At 38.9% G+C, this 16284-nt stretch overlaps 1 protein-coding gene across 1 annotated transcript; it reads left to right on the top strand.

Annotated features, from left to right (window-relative positions):
- The first annotated feature begins 1110 nt into the window (after positions 1-1110).
- Positions 1111-3196, top strand: LOC127101769 (uncharacterized). Its single transcript, XM_051039217.1, has 2 exons — positions 1111-1202; positions 2122-3196. The coding sequence occupies exons 1-2, from the start codon at positions 1111-1113 to the stop codon at positions 3194-3196; spliced, it is 1167 nt and encodes a 388-aa protein (XP_050895174.1).
- The last annotated feature ends 13088 nt before the right edge of the window (positions 3197-16284 follow it).

Here is a 16284-nt window from a genome sequence, read left to right as displayed (position 1 = left end):
CATTTTGCTACAAGGTAATTCCGCTCGGTCTCAAAAAGGCCGGGGCAACTTACCAAATAGCAATGGTAACTCTTTTCCATGATATGATGCATAAGAAGACAGGGGTTTATGTCGATGACATGATCGACAAACCTCAAAATGAATATGATCATATGGATAATCTGTAGAAGCTGCTTGAATGCCCCAAAAAGTTTCGATTATGAATGAAACCTGCAAAATGCACGTTTGGTGTTAAATCAGGGAAATTGCTTGGTTTCATTGTTAGTTAACAAGGAATTAAGGTAGACCCTAACAAGGTTAGAGTGAGACAAGAAATGCTCGCTCCATGCACCAATCGAGAAGTCAGAGGTTTCCTTGAAGGTTAGAGTGTGCGTGTCTGTGCTTGGCATAATTTTACAAATTGTGTAAAAGCTTTATTCTGTATTACCTCTAATTCCATTAAAGGGTGACTTATTACAAACCTTCAACTATTTGTTTTGTTTAATTGAATTTCAATTTGAACTCATATTATTGCGCAGTCCTCGAGATCGATATTTGGGAAACATCCATATTATTACATTGGCAAAATAGTACACTTGCTATTTTCCCGATCAAGTTTTTGGCGCCGTTGTCAGGGACTGCCAAATATAAAGTTTAAATTATTTCAATTGAATTTTTTTGCTCTGCAACTAAAATTTATTCTCCGTTCTTTTACTTATTTATTTCTATCATTATCAACTAATTTGTGTCTGATATTTGTATGCGAGGTAAGGCCTCAACTGATTTTTCTTTTGACGCAGAAATCGAAAGAACTTTGCGGGCAAGACTCAGACAAGCTCGATTGATAAGACTGGAATCAGAAGAAGAATAACCTTCCATTCATTCAGGTTCAGGCTCAGGTTCGGAGAGAGAGAGACCGAAATAATGAGAGAGAACCCACCGTCACCAAAAAGATTGTTGGGTGACTACGGAGGCGCAAATGCACCAACTCGAAGATTAACAATTGTCAATCAACCAGTGGATGTGGATAATTTCTAGTTACATCCTAGTACTATTAATCAACTTAAAAGAAATCATTTCACTGGAAAGGTAAATGAAGATGCAAACAAGCATTTGCAGAGGTTTCTGACAATGAGCAACACTCTAAAAATTAATGGTCACACCGAGGAAGCTAAGAAGTTGAGAATGTTCCCTTTCACCTTAGCGGAAGAAGCCGAAGAATGGTTTTAATCTCTCCTAGCCGGTAGCATTACATCTTGGGAAGAGATGGAAAAGCCTTCCTAAATGATTATTTTCCAGCGTCGGTTTTTCTGAGGAAGAGGTATGAAATTCTGAATTTTAAGCAGAAAGACGGGGAATCCTTGGGAGACGCCTACAATACTTTCAAAAGGGTCCTGGTAGCCTGTCCAACTCATAATATGGATCCAACAGAACAAATGCATATGTTTGTGAATGGTCTCAAAATAAAGAGCAAATAATTGATTGATACCGCAACCGGTGGCTCTACCAATTTCTCAACAGCCACCGACATCAAAAAGATCATTGAAGCAATTGCTGCTAATGAGCACTTGGAGTTGTACGACAGACGTGTAAGTAAACCGGAAGGGGTTATTAATTTAAAGCTGAAAACCAATAGAATCCGTATAGAAGATACTATAGCTGCTGAAGTAGAGAAAAAGCTGAAGGCGATGAATATAGGTACCCAACATGTAACACAAGTCCAACCCGCTCCTATTGTCTATTGTCAAATTTGTAATGGATTGCACCAAACGGTGTATTGTTTTGAACTCCTTAACAAGTTGAGGAAACCAAATTTTTGAAGCAGAATAATCCCTATTCCAACACGTATAATTCAGGTTGGAAGAATCATCCCAATTTCTCTTGGAAAGATCAGAAATGGAACGCTCCTCATCAAGGTCAATACCAAACTCAATATCAACAACAACAACAACAACAAGCCCCTAAGAAAGTTGATTGGGAGATTTCCATTGAAAGAATGGAAGCTCATAATGTTCAATTCCAAGAAGAAACCCGAAACAATCAGAAAAACACTACCACATCCATAAAAAATCTTGAAGTCCAAATGGGTCAAATAGCACAACCATTAACCTCGAGTTCTCAAGCACAAGGTGATCTACCTAGTGCAACTGTGACAAATCCTAGAGAGCACAATAATGTGAGTGTTGTGACAACAAGAAGCGGTAAATCTCATGAAGTCCTTGAGGAGACAGCTGAAGATGAAGATCAATTGATCGAAGTGGATCTTGAGATCAAAGAAAATGAAGCTGCGAAGGAAGAATTGGTTGCACCGAAACAAGTGGTGAAAGAAAAAGTCATTGAACCTAAGCCGGTCATTAAGCTCCCCTTTCCCGCCAGAAACAAGAAAAAAGGGCAACATGATAAAAACTTTGAGAAGTTCCTAGAGTTATTCAAGAAGCTAGAAATCAACATTCCGCTTTTGGGAGCACTTGAACAAATGCCTACATATGCCAAGTTCATGAAGGACATCATTTCTAAGAGGCGTACCATCGACACCAACCTGATTATTCTAACCGTAACTTGTAGTGCTATTTTGCAGGATATGACGATCCCAATAAAGAAGAAAGACCGAGGAGCTGTCACTATTCCTTGCACCATCGGATATAGGTCATTCAAAAAGGCTCTTATTGATCTAGGATCCAGTGTGAGTCTCATGCCATTATCCATTTACAAGAAGCTGGGTATAAGGGTTGTGCAAGATACCAGGATGACACTCCAATTCGCCGATCATTCGGTTAAGAAACCTTATGGTATTGTTGAAGATGTTCTAGTGAAAATTGACAAGTTTGTATTCCTGGTGGATTTCGTGATTCTAGAAATTCCTGAAGATGAAGAGATTCCTCTCATTCTTGGGAGACCCTTTTTAGAGATGGGAAGATGCTTGATCAACATAGAAGAAGGTACTATGACTTTGAAGGTTTATGATGAGGAATTAAAAATTGATGTTCGAAACACCATGCAATACAATGATGATATTTGCACCAATCATACTATAGAGGTTTTGGATCAAGTGATTACGTATGATAGTCCTTTGAATGCACCACAGTTACCTTTGGAAAGAGTGTTGAGTTTGTCCATTTTTTATGGTGATAAAGAAGTGGACAACGGGGAATCCAATGTGCTGACCATGCATTCCTTAAGGAAAACTCTTTGGGGAAACAGAGACTCTATGGGTTAAAAAGTTGTGCATACGCCAGGCCACGACTTAAAACTGCTGGAGACACGAGGGGAATTTCCATGAAAATAAATCAATGGAAGGACTCGGTCTTGGGAAAAGGGAAATCTGCAGGGGATAGGAATGGGTTCAGAATAAAAATAAAATACTCAAACCAAACAGAGGACTGGCGATTTCAATGGGGAAATACACACTCAAACTCAACTAGGGAAGAATGAACTTCAACATAGGAGTACCAAAGATATATTATATATTATCGGTTACTGGGTAGAAAGATAATACACTCTGACAGAGGCACATTCGTTACTAGTTAGGGTAAACATATCAAGGATGACTCGCTAAGGAAAAAGAGGTGTATTCGTTACTTGTTATTGGGTAAAAATAACCTGCTGGGGAGAGAACTCGAATAGGATTTACAACTACCGGTTACTGGGCAGAAGACCAAAGAGAGAGTATTCGTCACCTATTTAAAGTGAACATATTAAGGATAAACTCAAAGGAAGAATATCCGTCATTGGTTAGGATGAACATATCAAGGATAAACTGTCGAGGAGAAACCAAGCCTTTTGAAATAACAAGATATAACCAGTAACTATAGGGTATCCCTAGTCCTAGGTGATATCTACTACGGTTTCACTGTGCAAAAACCTTAACAATTACAATCCCGCAAATTATTAACCATATAACAATCCTTATTTTTTTGATAACGAAAGCGTTAAAAACATTGGACAATGAAATTGACAAACAAACATGATATTGAAGGAATTACAAATTCATATTCATTACATGATCAAATCAGGGACACCCCCCCTGACATTGAGGGGTTTAGCCACTCATTTTATTCAAAGAAGATACAACATATAATTTATACATTACAAGAATAAAAGGATTATGTTGATCTTCAATCGCATCCGCTCTTGAAGGACCTCCGTTCTCCGCAACTCTTGATCGTTCCAATCTCAATCGTACCAATTCTCTATCATGTAAAAAATCCTTGTTCTCTGTCTCCAAAAGTCCCCAAAATAGTTACTGATCAAATATTTGATGTAGCAAATGTCCAAAATGCCCTTCGTGATCAGCAATGCCAAAAAACTAGGGAAATTTGAAGATAAGGCGTCCAACACAACACTGGCCGTGTCAGGCAACCCGACCGGGCGTGTTGGCTTACTGCTGACACGGACACCCGTGTCAGCTTCTTGTTTTAGCTTCTAGGCATCCTCTTTCTTCCTTCCCCTGACACGGTCCGTGTCAGGCAACATGGGTGGTCGTGTCAGGGCTACTGTAACTTTAAAATTCTTCTTCCGATGAGCCTGGAACGCCCGATTCCCTTGGAGAGTCTTTGGGTATTCTTGCTTGCACCTGAAGCCAACCAAACTACCAAAATGAGGCATAAAATGGAGTACATTGATGAAAACCGAAGTTAATAATCAAAACAGAATGGAAATGCAAACATCTAATTTACTCAACAAAATAACATAAGCAGGTAAAATAAGGTGTTATCGACTTCGTGAATTTATGTCGAATGAGTGTCAGAAAACAAGTAGAATTGGAGACAATCACCCACGATATTAGGTAGTGGAAGGAATATTTGATTTGTACCATTTACTATTTGACCACGTATCCATTTTGATCTTATCTTCAAATTCTTTGGCTTTTGATGAGTAATTGATAAAGCATGAAACAAAGAAACATACAACTAGATTCATAAACTTCATATCTTCAGTCAGAACCTTGATAGTGTCAGCAGTTTGGCTTGAGATCTTCCGAATCTTCAGAATCTTTAGTCAGAAGCTTGATAACGTCAACTTCTGGCTTGAGATCTTCAAAATATTCAGCTAAGTAACAAAACATCAAAAGCTTTTCGTTCTTCAGAAGCTTGATAATCAGAGTCACGTCCAGCAGTAGAAGCAGAAAGAATTTGCAGAAACAACTTGACATATTTCAGAACTTCTCATGAGTGATTAGCGCAAAAGCAGAATTCAGAACACAATGTTCAGAAATTGATGACGTTACATGTCATAAACTCAGAATAAGAATTGGTTTTTAACGCTACACAATAACAAACCATTAGGTTATCAAAATTGTTTTCACATAAATACAACATTGTCATCATCAAAACCCAAGGTATAAATGCAGAACCAAGTCTTTTTCTAACAATATCCCCATTTTTGGTGATGACAAAAACATGTATTTTGATGAACAGTTTTGTACAGTGTAATCACAGAAAGATACATCTTACAAAAGCACAAAGCTCTCTTTGAGATGTATAATCCTAAAAAGATAAAATTAGAATGAAATAGCATTTTCCTAATTAACCTTTTTGAAGTACCAGCATGATCTTCCATCAGAATTTGGTTTGTCTTTAGAAGCTACTTGAACTTATCCAGAGCACTGGTTGTCAAAATCAACATTCTGATGAACTTCACTTCAGAAGCTTGGCTAAACTCTTTTGAAGAAGCTTTAGAGCCTAGTTCTCTTTTAAATTATCTTTTAATCTTTGATAGAGCTTTCAGAGCCTGGTTACAAAGTCTTCTTAAAGAGCTTTAGAGCCTTGTTATAAACCATAGGACCTGGTTGAATAAAATATTATTAACATGGAATTTAAAATTCCTCATAACTTGATGCTTGGTTATGATTCATGGTTGAAATCTTTCTAAAATAGTAGAGTTAAAGCTTCAGACTCAGAGAGTGGATCATTTCTTCAAAAATCAGTAACTTAAGTTCTGATCTGAAAAACTTCAAGAGCTTCTGATGTTCTTGACTTTTCCTTGCAAGACAATTAACAAACTATTATTTGAAGTAGTTGTTAGCAAAAACATTAAAAAAAATGTTTGGGTTCTGACAAACGAATATAGGTATATCAAAATCAATTAAGATTTCCCCCTAAATACGTTTCTCCCCCTTTGTCATCAATAAAAAAGACATAGACACAAAATAATGTAAAAAGACAAACATGATTTCGTTGGAATGTGCTAGAAGGCGGAAATAGTACAATCATGTTAAAAATACAAAAACCCAAAAACACGTAAACAAATTATAAAAAAAAAGTGCAAAGACTGTTTTTAAAAATAAGGGTTTTGTGGCGGAGGAGGCGGAGGTTTAGATAGAATCAACTAAAACATTATCTCCTACTTGTCCAAACGTTATTTGACAAGAGCACTCACAACTTTCATATAAACTATGATCTTTAGAAGCACTTCAGAAATCACCCTAGAAAAGGTTCCAGCAAACTAATGATTTTCAGAAACAACAATTTGTTTTTCTTTAGAAGCACCCGACCGAGCAACAACATCTTCAATGAAATTTTTTGGATGACCAGAATCTTCCTCAGATTTCTTAGCAACTTCCTTAACCTCTAGAGCAGAAAGACACAATGGAGTATGTCTTAACTTCCAGAGTTCCATAAGGGGTACAAACCCAGAATGAAAGTTTCTTTTAGAAACTTTATATTCCCGGGGTTTGGAACTCCTAGGTTAGTCATCAGTGATGGTGGCTTGCACTTTATTTCAAAATGTTTTGAAAACCTTTTGCTTAAGTATGGAGTAAAACATAGAGTAGCGAAATATCCAACTGTGAGATTAAAAGGATTATAGAGAAAATAATTTCCACCTTGAGAAAGGACTGGTCGAGTAAGCTGAGTGACACACTTTAGGCCTATAGAACAAACTATAAGACCCCTATAGGAATGACTCCCTTTAAGCTCGTCTATGGAAAATCTTGCCATCTCCCAGTAGAATTGGAACATAAAGCTTATTGGGCCATTAAGGCCCTTAATATGGATCACATAGTTGTTGGGGCTAGAATGATGTTTGATTTACATGAGCTTGAGGAGTTGAGACTAGATGCCTATGAAAATGCTTTGATCTATAAAGAGAGAACGAAAAAATGGCACGACAAGCGCATATTTTAAAGAGAATTTAATGAGGACGAGCTAGTGTTATTATTTAACTCCAGACTTAGGATTTCCCTAGAAAGTTACGGTCTCGATGGTCTAGACCATTTGAGGCAACAAGAGTAAGCGAATTCGGTGTTGTAGAAGTGTGGAGTGAATCCATAGGGAAATTTTTTGTAAATGGACAAAGGTTAAAACATTATCACCCTTATGATATTATCCTTAATCAAGGTTATTGTACCTAGATGTTGTCTCCCCCTTAGAGGACTAAATAAACTGAGTCGAGATACCGATGTTAAATGAAGCGTTGCATGGGAGGCAACCCACAAGTTTCTTTTAAATTTTGTTTCCACTAACAAAAATAAGTGGTAAATTTATTAAACCTATTGAGTAGCACTAACATCGTTTAATGTTTCCTTTTCAGGTCTTTTTCTCTTTTTCTTCTACTAGTTGAACGCCTGAGAATGATATTCTTTGGTGATATGGGGATTTCTTTTAAGAATGAAACCCGACGGAGGCATTTTGAAGAACTAAATCAGTGCAATATTTATCCGACCAAATACCCTGACTTCAGTTGCCTCGAGGCTTTAGGCCTCCAAGACAGTGATTCATGTTCAACTAGATAAGTTGGGACCAATTCTTAACCTCACGCATGTCCATCTACGAGAGACTCACACTCGAGTTTCTCATCTTCTTCAACTATTACCTAAACCGAATGGTAGATAAAGGTAGGGGTAAGACTGTTTTCAGACTTTTCGGCCATAATTATCTACTCAATCATGATGAAATTGGTGAACTTTTGGGTTTTCAAACAAGTAGAGATGCAGTCATTGAGGTGCCTTGAGATGATTTCATGATACTTTAGCTAGATGCTTTCTATATAAGGCTAATTGAAGGCATCATAATGAATCCTTATTCTTCTTCTTCTTCCTTCTTTTTCCTTAAGTTTATAGTTGTTGCAAAATCGTTGCTTATTAGAGCTAGGTTGAGATTGAAATTAGAAGTAGTTTAGAAAGCTAGGTCGAATTTGCAGTGACGATGATGATGAACAACTGAGTTAAGGTTGTAGGATGGAGGCTTAACTCAATTTATTTAGAGCTTCAATGTGAAGCTCTAATAAATGGTAGAATGAGATATTTTGTGAGGGTTTGGTTGAGAGTTTTGAAAGAGTTTTAGTAGGTGAATTGATGATTGTTCATGAAGCAAGGAATGTTATGTTTATATAGATGAATGTTAAGGGAGATTTGGAGGGAAACTCAGTTACAAACTGTAAGACCCCAATTTTGTCCCTAAGATCCCTCATGGCATCATAACATTGCATCTGCAAAGCCTCAAGGATCATAAGCATCTTGGTTCTCCTTGCCTTTGGGTGGGACCTCTTGTGAGTGGTTTGAGATCACCAAGTATGCTTGAATTGTATATTATTGCTTTTCATCATTTTATTCACTAACCAAAAGCACAAAAATATGTCACTAACATCTTTTGTTTGTAGCTTGAGCAATCACAAGGTCCCAAAGCTCCTAGGAGATCCTTTGTGCAAAGATTTGACCAAGAGAAAATGCAGGCAAGCATGGCAATGGTTCCAAAATCTCTTGCACATCAAATATGCTTCCCAAGCATCTCAATTCATCATTTTGATCAAAGCAAGTCAAAGGGTTGAGGTTTGTTCCTCAAGGAAACCCTAATTCATCTAATCACTCACAATGCCTTCCTAATGAAGCAACCTCAGCCCATGGTCAAATACAATCAAGGGAAGTTCTTAAACCCATCATTTCATGCATATTTGAACTTATTTAAGTGTCCTCAATCACCAATTCATCAAGATATGAGTTATGGACTTGAGAAGTTGATCAGTCAATTCATCTGACTATTTTGAAATGCACTGAGACCTAACGTTTTGTGTGTTGGTCAAATGGAGATGATCCCAAAATGAACAATGTTCCTAAGGAAAATATGAACAACTTTAATGTTCATCAAAATTTTATTTGAAGCTTGGAAGGTCATCTCCCATTCCAAGACATTATAGGTCATTTTGACTGAAACCCTAATTTTGGGTCAACTTCCCAAGAACATAACTCATTCATTTTTTATTATTTTGAGGTGGGATCAAATGCATTGGAAATATTAAGATGTCTACTTCAAATGTTATGTTGAAAAAAAATTGAAAATCTCAAAATAAATACATGTGATAATGCAAAACATTATAGGTCACTTTGGACCAAATGCATTGAAAGGCAAAAAAGTCCAACTTCAAGTGCCCATAACTTCTTCATGAAAAATACAAATGATGCAACATGTAAGTCCATTTTAATTGTCTTGAAAAGATATACAACTTTGATGTTGAAGGTTTTTCCATTTGAGGCTTGCATCATCAAAACAGAAGGGCTTGAAGTTGGTTCAATTTGACAAAATTCTCAAAGGCATGTTTTGCACTATGAACTTCATGGCCTGTTTTCATAAATTTTCCACTTGCCACGCACACGAGGAAACTCACTTGCTCAGCCAATTCCAGCTATAAACAGAGGTGCATACCTCCATCAAATCTCAATCTGAAGGCGCCTGATATGCTGCACAATTGAATCCCTAGCCATACCTAAAGGAACTAGTTCACATTTCTTCAAAATTTCAGATCTGAAATTCAACTGAATTTGGTTGAATCTTTAGATCTAAAGTTCCTAGACCTTTCTCATATGATCCATTGAACTTCTGTTTTGTAAAAGGAACCAAGGAAAGGAGCTCAAATCTTCACAGTTCAAAGGTTTTCATCAACTGGTTTTTTTCTTCGAAACTCCTTAATCTTTGATCTATTTGCCTGGCTATTGTGTTGTCTGAAGTCCTCTCTATAGAGGCATCATTGTTGTATGCTCAATTTTCAAAATCGAGCAAGTTCATGATGAACACCATCAAGTTTCAACCTCTGATTTCTCTCACTATGGAGATCTAGAGTAGAAATAGATGGCACATGGGTGATATACATCACCCCAGCTTTAATTTGGTACCAGGATCGTGAGTTTTGGTTGAGTTTGGAGGACCTGCAACTCTGGCCGGAGCTTGAGTGCTCGCCGGAGAAGACGGTGGCGCTGACCACCGTCCACCATGCCAGATTGAATCTGGACCATTGGATGCATCTCCCACGTTTTAATCTCAGCCATGCGTTTGGATTACTTGCTTTAATGCCAGGTGTGACGCGTTTGACTTGGACTCACCATGAGAGCGCATCTCACATGCGTCTGATCAGCCAGGTCAATAAATGAGGCTTGGTCAGACCACAACTTGGCATTACATATATCATTGAATGTATTTCCGAAGACCACTCTCGCGAAATTGTCATATCAAGGGCCTCCCATGAGGTAGAGTGGGGTAGTTGTGAAGGCTTTCGATGGGTCTCGCAAAACTGTGATTGGTGAGGTTGATCACCCAGTCAAAATCGGACCAAGTGATTTCCAGATTACCTTCCAGGTTATGGATATTCACCCATCATATAGCTGTCTCTTAGGCAGACCATGGATTCACGAGGCAGGCGCCGTGACATCCACCCTACATCAGAAACTGAAATTTGTAAAGAACAAGAAGCTGGTGGTGGTAGGGGGAGAGAGGGCTCTCCTGGTTACCCATTTGTCTTCCTTCTCATACATAGATGCCGAGGATGAAGTTGGAACTCCGTTCCAAACTTTATCTATTGTTGAGCCTGTTGAGAAGAAAACTTCTTCATTTGCTTCCTACAAAGATGCAAAGTTGGCCATTGAGCATGGTGCAACTGCTGGTTTGGGGAAAATGATTGAGTTAGAAGACAACAAGTCCCGGGCTGGCATAGGCTATTCTTTTGGGGTCTTCAACAAGCAAGGTTTGTTCAAGAGTGGAGGATTCATCCACACTGGTCAGGATGAAGAGGCTGATGCCATTTTGGAAGAGGACGAAGAGGATTCTGGCAATTTCATCATCCCTGGAGGGATCTGCAATAATTAGGTCGCTGTGGATATTCCAACAGTTATCCATAAGTCAAAGTAATGTTATTTATGTTTGAAAACCCTTCTCCCATGCCAAAGGGAGAAGTGATGACATTGTTGGCGCATAAATGCAATGATACTTTCATTCAATAAATTCATGTTAAATGTTTGTTTTTCCAATTATTTTCCCTTTTCGCTTTTTGCATGAAATTGGTGATCACATAAAACCCTAAAAAGATAAAATAAAATCAATCTTTTCATCTGCATAATGATTTGCCTTGCTTGAATTCTAAAAGCTTTTATATCCAAAATCATTATGCAGGTTGATCAAACCCATTGAACATAATGATCCAACACCGTCTCCCAACTTTGAATTCCCTGTATTTGAGGCGGAAGAAGATGGTGTTGAAGAGATTCCTGACGAGATTACCCGTCTACTTGTGCATGAAGAGAAGATCATTCAGCCGCATCTTGAGAATCTGGAAACAGTCAATTTAGGGTCTGAAGATTGTGTGCGAGAAGTAAAGATTGGGGCACTCCTGGAAGAGTCTGTTAAGAAGGGATTGATTGAATTGCTACGAGAATATGTTGACGTCTTCGCTTGGTCATATGAAGACATGCCTGGTCTAGATACTGATATTGTGCAACATTTCTTACCTTCGAGGCCTGAGTGTGTGTCTGTGAAGCAGAAGCTCAGAAGAACTTATCCCGATATGGCAGTGAAAATCAAAGAAGAAGTTCAGAAGCAAATTGATGCGGGGTTTCTAGTGACTTCTACGTATCCTCAGTGGGTGGCCAATATTGTGCCAGTGCCTAAGAAAGATGGAAAAGTTCGGATGTGTGTGGACTACAGAGACTTGAATAAAGCTAGTCCGAAAGATGATTTTCCACTACCATATATTGATATGTTGGTAGATAATACAACTAAATTCAAAGTCTTCTCATTTATGGACGGATTTTCCGGATATAATCAGATTAAAATGGCACCCGAGGATATGGAGAAGACAACATTCATCACACCTTGGGGAACATTCTGTTATCGAGTGATGCCCTTCGGTTTGAAGAACGCCGGAGCCACGTATCAACGAGCTATGACCACCTTGTTTCATGATATGATGCATAAGGAGATCGAGGTATATGTTGATGATATGATTGCTAAGTCGAGAACGGAAGTTGAACATGTAGAACACTTGTTGAAACTTTTTCAGCGTTTGAGGAAGTACAAGCTTCGTCTGAATCCCAACAAGTGTACATTTGGAGTCCGTTCCTGACAAGCTATTGGGCTTTGTCGTTAGTGAAAGAGGTATTGAGGTTGATCCTGCAAAGGTCAAAGCAATACAAGAGATGCCTGCGCCCAAAACTGAGAAGCAAGTCCGAGGTTTTCTTGGCCGTTTGAATTACATTTCCAGATTCATATCCCACATGACTGCCACATGTGCATCGATATTCAAGCTCCTCCGGAAAGATCAATCCCATGATTGGACCGAGGGTTGCCAGAAAGCTTTTGACAGTATTAAAGAGTATTTGTCTAAGCCTTCGATCCTGTGTCTGCCGGTGGAAGGGAGACCGTTGATTATGTATCTGACAGTTCTTGAAGACTCAATGGCTTGTGTCCTTGGTCAACAGGATGAATCAGGAAAGAAACTGTATGTCATCTACTATTTGAGTAAGAAGTTTACTGATTGTGAATCTCGATACTCAATGCTTGAGAAAACATGTTGTGCTTTGGCTTGGGCTGCTAAGCGCTTATGTCAGTATATGTTAAATCATACGACTTGGTTGATATCCAGAATGGATCCAATCAAGTATATCTTCGAGAAGCCTGCTTTGACTGGGAGGATTGCCCGTTGGCAGATGTTGTTATCTGAGTATGATATTGAGTATCGAGCTCAGAAGGCTATTAAAGGTAGTATCTTGGCTGATCATTTGGCACATCAGCCTATTGAGGATTATCAGTCCGTTCAGTATGACTTCCTAGATGAGGAGATTCTGTATTTGAAAATGAAAGATTGCGATGAGCCTACGCTCGAGGAGGGGCCAGAGCCTGGTTCCAGATGGAGTATGGTATTTGATGGTGCTGTAAATCAATATGGAAATGGTATTGGGGAAGTAATTATTACTCCTCAGGGCACACATTTTCCTTTTACAGCAAGGCTAACTTTCAAATGCACGAATAATATGGCTGAGTATGAAGCTTGTATTATGGGATTGGAGGAGTGCATTGATCTTAGGATCAAACACCTCGATGTTTATGGTGATTTGGCCCTCGTTGTTAATCAGATTAAGGGATTATGCGAGGAGGATTTCAACATTCTTTACTGAGGTTGACTTCCATCATATTCCTCGAGATGAGAATCGGATAGCAGATGCTCTTGCTACACTTGCTTCAATGATTGTGGTAAGACTTTGGAATGAAGTTCCCAATATCACTGTGATGCGCTTGGACAGACCAGCTCATGTATTTGCAGTAGAAGAAGTAAAAGATGATAAGCCATGGTACTATGACATCAAGTGTTTCCTTCAGAGCCAGATTTACCCGCCTGGGGCATCTGTGAAAGATAAGAAGACTCTGAGGAGATTATCAAGAAGTTTCTACCTCAATGGCGATGTGCTTTATAAGAGAAATTTTGACATGGTGCTGCTCAGATGCGTGGATAGACACGAAGCAGACTTGTTGATGACGGAGGTCCATGAGGGTTCATTTGGTACTCATTCCAATGGACATGCCATGGCTAGAAAGATATTGAGAGCAGGCTCCTATTGGCTGACAATGGGGTCTGACTGCTGCAAATATGTGAAGAGATGCCATAAGTGTCAGATTTATGCGGATAAGATTCATATTCCTCCGAAACTTCTGAATGTCATTTCATCACCATGGCCTTTCTCCATGTGGGGAATTGACATGATTGGCATGATAGAGCCGAATGCGTCCAATGGACACAGATTTATTCTCATAGCAATTGATTACTTCACTAAATGGGTTGAAGCAGCATCATACGCAAATGTGACCAGGCAGGTGGTTGTGAAGTTTATCAAGAATCAACTCATATGCCGATATGGTGTGCCAGATAAGATCATTACTGATAATGGATCTAACTTGAACAACAAGATGATGAAAGAGCTGTATAGTGAGTTCAAGATTGCGCATCATAATTCTTCTCCTTACAGACCCAAGATGAATGGGGCCGTTGAAGCTGCTAATAAGAATATCAAGAAGATTATCCAGAAGATGGTTGTTACATACAAAGATTGGCATGAGATGCTACCATTTGCTTTACATGGATATCGTACATCTGTCCGCACTTCAACAGGGGCAACCCCTTTTTCTCTGGTTTACGGCATGGAGGTTGTGCTCCTAGTAGAGGTGGAGATCCCATCAATGAGGGTGTTGATGGAAGCCAAGTTGACTGATGCTGAATGGGTTCAGAGTCGTTATGACCAGTTGAATTTGATTGAAGAGAAGCGATTGACTGCCATGTGCCATAGTCAGTTATATCAGCAAGTGGACTCCAAACTATGAAGGTCCATATGTTGTTAAGAGAGCCTTTTCAGGCGGAGCATTGATACTCACAACTATGGATGGGGAGGATTTCATTCACCCTGTGAATTCAGATGCAGTCAAGAAATACTTCGCCTAAAAATAAAAACAGAATAGCTCGCTAAGTTGAATACCCGAAAGGGCGACTTAGGCAAAAATGAGTGTCTCGGTGAATTGAAAACCCGAAAAGGCGATCCAGGCAAAAGTTAGAGACATAAAAAATGAATGTATATATCCCGCTAGATTGAGTACCTCACCCTGGGGAAATCTAGGCAAAATAATAAGGATTTGGCAAGTAACTGCATCCTGACAAGACTTAGTTCTACAATTGCCATCCGTAAAAGATTCTCACTCATTCATCATCAACCAAAGTTTCAAATACATCGAATTTAGAATTGGTGGAGAAATGGTCATTATGTTCAATGTAGCTCTTTTCCAATATATATCACCAATTTCAAATTTGTAAAGATCTATGGAGTCTTGCCATCTGCAGACTACCATTCCATCAAATAAATTTGAGCCTTTATCTAATTATTTGCACTCTTATTTGTTTCTATTTCAACAAATGTTTTGCATGTTTTAACTGAAAAAATATCATTCTTTTAACCAAATCTTTCATAATTTGTTTTTAAACAAAGTGAACATTCACAATGACATAGGGATACTGGGGATGTCTTCAGTTCTCTCCCAAGGACGGTAAGATTCTCGACAGGGTAAGACATTTGTTCATGTTCCTGGCATGCTTGTGTCCTCTTCCTCTGAAACCTCTTATGGTTTTTTCTCTCAAGCAGAGTGTTGGATAAGATTATTCATCTCCCCTTCCTCAGCAAAAATGATCTCATTGGTAGGACAGTATCTGGTGATCTTTAGAAAATTCTGGTTATGGTTGTTCTCTTTCAGAGATCCATCCTCCCCTTGGATAACTTCCCCAGTAGAGTTGCTTCTACATCGGAGCTCATCTGTGTAACGGCTTTGCCCCAGTTGGAATGATGGATGCTCATTCCCCTGCAAAGATCTCTGTGGTCCTGGCTTTCTCTCTCGAGATGTAGTACCAGATGTCTTATTCTTTGGACCATGTTTGTGTTAGAAATGTTTGTTTGTCAGCATTCATCATACATAAACCACGCATGAGTGCATATAATTTTCAAACATTCAGATAATCATGATTTCATTTTTTGCCATATATCTTCGTTTGTTATCCCCTGCTAGTTGGTAATACATTTCCCCAAGCAGATGTCGATGTCTGATCTCCCCATATAGAGTCATCCCCTTAAGCAGAAAGTGTTTATCTTTCCTTCCATATTCCCCACCGAGTTATATCCTCGTGGATGATGGTTGTTTCTGTTTCCTCCCAACACATGTATTGGGATGGAATTCCCCATTGAGTTATATCCTCATTGGGACGAGTCTTGATTCAGCTTGCCTCTCTAGTTTGATCCTAGATTGGCTTCTTGTGATTGTTCCCTGCACTCCCCTGTGGTATAGATGAATAGTTTCTCAGTAACCAGCAATTATCCATCTTCGCCCCGGCGGAAACTGTGGTTTTCTACCTTTATACCGGTAGTTGTAAACCCTATTTCATCCCCTTGCAGAGTTAACCTTTTGCTCATCCTAATCGATGACGATTACTGGTCTGTGGTTTTCTACCCAGTATCCCGTAGATGTAATCCCCTCCTTGACGGTTATCATTGTCCAATATTCGGTATTGATAAGT

Source organism: Lathyrus oleraceus, chromosome 1, assembly GCF_024323335.1.
Source record: "Lathyrus oleraceus cultivar Zhongwan6 chromosome 1, CAAS_Psat_ZW6_1.0, whole genome shotgun sequence".
Classification (NCBI taxonomy): Eukaryota; Viridiplantae; Streptophyta; class Magnoliopsida; order Fabales; family Fabaceae; genus Lathyrus; species Lathyrus oleraceus.
The sequence above is the reverse complement of the archived record's forward strand: the minus strand, read 5'-3'. Positions and strand labels throughout refer to the sequence as shown.